The 4892-nt window shown below is 36.2% G+C and overlaps 1 protein-coding gene across 1 annotated transcript; it reads right to left on the reverse strand.

Moving 5' to 3' along the window:
• Nucleotides 1-1405: 1405 nt before the first annotated feature.
• On the reverse strand, nucleotides 1406-2011 carry LOC115224914. The gene has a single exon (XM_029795880.1). The coding sequence runs from the start codon at nucleotides 2009-2011 to the stop codon at nucleotides 1406-1408; it is 606 nt and encodes a 201-aa protein (XP_029651740.1).
• Nucleotides 2012-4892: the final 2881 nt, after the last annotated feature.

Below are 4892 nucleotides of genomic sequence, written 5' to 3' on the forward strand. Positions count from 1 at the left end.
CCCCAGATATATCTAAAAATAAAATTCTTTGGTCAGCCTCAGCACAACGTGTTGACTGTTCTCCACTACAGGTTATAGTGGTTGTATGTATCTATGCATGCATGTTTGTAATATGTGTTTGTATGTCTGTCTCTCGCTTGCTCTTTTTTTTCTCTCTCTCTCTCTATTTATCTGCTTGTCTGTCTGTGTAATGTGTTCTATCTCTTTTTGTCTCTGTCTAGCATTATCAGACGCAGTAGGAAAGGAAACAGCTGTGGTGATGATGCATGTGGTTGGGTTGAAAAATTCACAGGCTGACTATGAAAGCGTGATGCTTTGAGCTACGAAACCTTCCATGCATTAATTTCAACATTTATTAGTAATAACTGCATTGTTTCTTTCCGGGTGAACTGATATCTCACTGTTCGAAAAAAAGGTTCAGAAGTAACTAGTAGCAACTTCTCTTGAAAATTAACATGATTTGGCATTGTGGTGTTATCAAGTACCTGCAGAAAAAGTGGTTAGACCCCTACAACCTCAAAAAAAGAAAAAAAGGAACATGTTTCTTACATATGGAAACGACGCTCACGCTTTACCAAGCGTCCCAAATTGGGCAGCTGAATTTAGGAGGGAAATGGAGGCTTGAAGATGACCCACAGTCTGGACGTTCTGCAACTGGTACTAACGAGTGAACATGATCAAAACATTGATCGTGTTCACTACATGGTGATGGATAACAATCGATTGATTATAAATCAAGCGGCCAGTGCTATTAGCATATTCCATGAGTGAGTTGTGAACATTTTGCGCAATGAACTACGCATGACGTAGGTTTCTGGTCGGTGGGTGCCACGTAATCTGACAGGTGACCAAAAATGCACTAGGCTTATCACGCATTCACCTTGTTACATAGTGTATTCAGTGATAGATGCCACAGGTCGAATCCTTCCATTAAATATGTCCCGAAGAGATTCAGTGTATTCTTAGATACCATAAATTTACATTTCCGCGTCCTGTTTTTAAGTTTTATTTCTGGTGAAATTTCGCCCAAGAATTGAACTCGTTCACCTGACACACAGTAGGCTTAGTAGTTTTATTTTTATACAACGGCCGGCCTATCTTATTCTATGTTGCCGAATTTATTATCGATACGTCTGATCCGGTATCTAATTGCATTTTGGTCTGAAACCCATTTATTTCTACCAGCACAAATTTTCGGTTTTCTCTGGTATAATTTACTTTTGTTGAGTAGACTTTTTCTGTTTTACCATTTTATTTGACCGGCATTTCGTCTGTATATGTCCAATTTTACCATACTTAAAACAGGTTTTATCTTTAAAGGGGCAATCTCCACAACCAAATGTCGATCTCCACAACCATAGCACCGTTTTGAATTTATATTATTCCTTCTTTCTGTACTTTGTTTTCACATTTGTACATTATTATTCTTGTCTTTCATCTTTGTTGTATCATCTCGAAGGTTTATTATTTGTTGGCATTCCTCAGCTACATTCTGCAAAGTGAGTTTCACATCTTGATTCAACTTTGATAATATTCTTTTTCTAATTTCCGCGTCTTCCGTTGCCACTAGCCCTTTAACAAATATTAGGCACTTGAACATATCTGGCGTTAGTTCTTCCAGCTTAAACTTTTCGCAAGCCTTATTAACCATACTGGCATATGTTACAAAATTGTCCGACTCGTTTTCCTTTCGATTTAAACATTCCCATCGAATGTTAAACTGCGAACTTTTCTCGCTAAAAATATTAGTCAAAATATTTATCGTTTCACCAAAACACAATTCCGCGGGCTTTCTCGGCAAAATAAAGTTACAAAATCTTTCGTGTTCCAGAGTAGCAAGCTTTAGCAAAAGGAGCCTTACCTTCCTTTCACTAGGCCATCCCTTGCATTTCTCGCGTAATATGTCTTCGTATCGTCTGTAATATACAGCAAAAGTAGTTCCTTCATCAGGATTGTAGTGAAATTCTTCGATGGAATTTGCAACACCAACTGCTGAAAATGATTCTGTCATATTTCTCGACTGCAGTAACAATTCTGCTGCTGCTGCTCTTGTTGTTTTACAACTGCTTTCATTAACTCTTCCATTTCGGTACTATTCGAAACCTCGTCGCCACTGCTATATCGCAATACTCCACAGCGGCTGTGTGAGCTACGAAATCCTCGTCGCCACTGTTATGTCGCACGTTCGGATGCCTCTCACTCCACCTACTCTGCTCCGACGTCTAGACTTCTCCCTCTATATCTACGTATTGGGCTGGCCTACTTCTTCGTCTGAGGGCGTCCACATAACACATACACAAAACCACTCAGATGCACACACTCACACAAATATATATGTATGTATATATGCTGAACTTCATACGATAATATCTACAGAATCAAATATTATGTAAAGCATGAAAATATACCAACATTTACACACGCAGCTACACAAACACACACATATTGTCCTTAACCAAATAATATTATGTCATACATACATACAGACACACTTTCATATATGCACATATAAATATATATATATATATATATCGGCATATGTGTGTGTGTGCGTGCATATGTGTCTATATGTATATATCTTTTTTTAATGTTTCTTTCTAATGCATCTGTATTACAAATTCTTAATGCATGATTTATAAAGGCAACTTTGCAAGATAATGCAAATACATGATCATTTAAATATACCAAGGAAACCACCTTGCAATAATAGAAACGAGAAATATCGAACTTTTTTCCATTTAAAATATATTTTCATTCTTTACAATTCAACCAGTGACGTGAACACTATATCTTGAAACCACGTAAAATGCTATTGTTTTCTTATGTAATGCACTATGTTCTAAGTACATTTTCCTCTTAACATAAAGCAAATGGAATTATTAAAAAAAAAATAAACATATATTGTTTCGCAAGGTAGTTCGTACGATCGCTCACGCCTCTACTGCAATGAACCGACACTGTCTATTAGTGAAAGTTTCTCTTTCCCCGATCAGTTATAGAATGATCTGCAAAAAGTTATTATTTGTTCTTAACATCGGCATCAGACTTGCCACCTATGTCCAATTTTCCATTATTCAACACCACATCTCGTATATTCCTATAGAATAAAGTTCATATGAATGATAGCATTCAAATCTCAATTTATTTCTGCAAGAACGTACTGAATAGCTATAATTATCTATGCTATTATATTTTTTGTTTTATCTCATGCAATGAGATTTTTCACTTGATCTATAACGAAAAATGAATCGCAATTTTTTCCTCCTTTAACAAAAGCAGCCATTTGAATGCATTCCGATAGTTATACTAGAAACTAAGGAATATTTCCGATTTCTTTGGTTACATTGTCATTGATTTGCCGTGGTCGCCAATGATGTAATCGCTTTGGTAAAATAAGCAGGAGACCACATATGCAACGCATATATACACTGTGCATGTGTAAAAGGTTATTGTTCGTGAAATTAATCGAAGAAAATTCAAATAAGACATTTAGATCTGTATAATTATTCCATGGATGGTTGCTGAAAATGAAAGAAAAAGTGTGTTGAATCATCATGAAGTATTATGCTCTTGGAGACTGAAAAATAGAATCCTTTAATATGCAGTTGTATGCAAGTATGTATGCATCTGTACATATATGTATATATATATATATATATATATATATATATATATATATATATATATATGTGTGTGTGTATGTGTGTGTGTGTGTGTGTACTTATGTATGAACGAAATCAAGCAAATGCACACACACACACAAACACACAAACGCACACATATATATGTATACATCCATATTCCTTGAATATGTTCTCATATTATGGAGAAGGCCATAAATTCGATAGCTTCCATTAACTTATTTTACTTTGTCTTAGAGTGTAAAATCTTCAAAATTAGTTCTATTGAATACAGTACACAGAAAATATGTCTAGCATATTTCTTTCTGAAAGACTGCTGCGTTAAGCTCATTGTGCATTTCCTATAAATTTAACTCTTGTTATCATCATAATTTTCGCTGAAACATTTCCAAATCATGCGCATGTACTGGTCAGCATTGGCCTTTGTAAAAATAATATATAATATTGACTTTGATGCGATACTATTTACAGAATATCTTTTTATACATACAGATACGTTGAGACACAAATACACTCCGACACACAGACAGACCCACTGAATGTGCGCGATTGGTGCGCCAGTGTGCTTTAATCAGTAGAAATTACAAAGTACTTCACGGACAAAAAAGTTTTCTGTAATGCAGAAACACTCGGAGTTTCCTAAATCCTTATATTCCTAAATATCCTGATTTTTCTACGTCTGGCGAAATTTTAATCCTCCTCCTCCTCCTCATCATCATCATCATCATCATTTGTATTCTAAAACCTCGCTGGTAACTGTACAAAAAGTAGCGGCTAGAGAGAGGCAAGAAGAAGTAAAAGTACAAACTTTGGAGAGTGGCGGATTCGGAGACTAAAAAAAAAACCCATGATATTCCCAATCCAAACAGACCAGGTGCTACAGCATATCAGACCGGACCTAGTGGTAGTGGACAAGATGCACCCCATATGATAAATAGTTGATGCTGCATGCCACTTGGACCCACGAATACTCAAGAAGGAAGGCGAAAATACAGACAGGTACAACCCTTTTAAGGTGAAGATAGTGCCAATTACTATTGTGTCCTTGAGTACAGTATGAGAAGGCAAAACTAGAAATATAAAGGAAATTGGAATAGAGTGCCCGGTAGATCTGTTAGAAAAGTTTTGCCTCATTGGCACAGTCAGAATAAAGAGGAAAGTATTAGATAGAGGAAAAGAACGAATAACATGGTGCTGTAGGCTGCAGGTAGTAAACCCGCTATGCATGGAAGGCTCAAGGAGCTCCATCGA

Source organism: Octopus sinensis, linkage group LG2, assembly GCF_006345805.1.
Source record: "Octopus sinensis linkage group LG2, ASM634580v1, whole genome shotgun sequence".
Classification (NCBI taxonomy): domain Eukaryota; kingdom Metazoa; phylum Mollusca; class Cephalopoda; order Octopoda; family Octopodidae; genus Octopus; species Octopus sinensis.

Coding starts and splice junctions, on each gene's coding strand:
- LOC115224914 (XM_029795880.1), bottom strand. CDS start 2,011: ATGACAGAATCATTTTCAGCAGTTGGTGTTGCAAATTCCATCGAAGAA.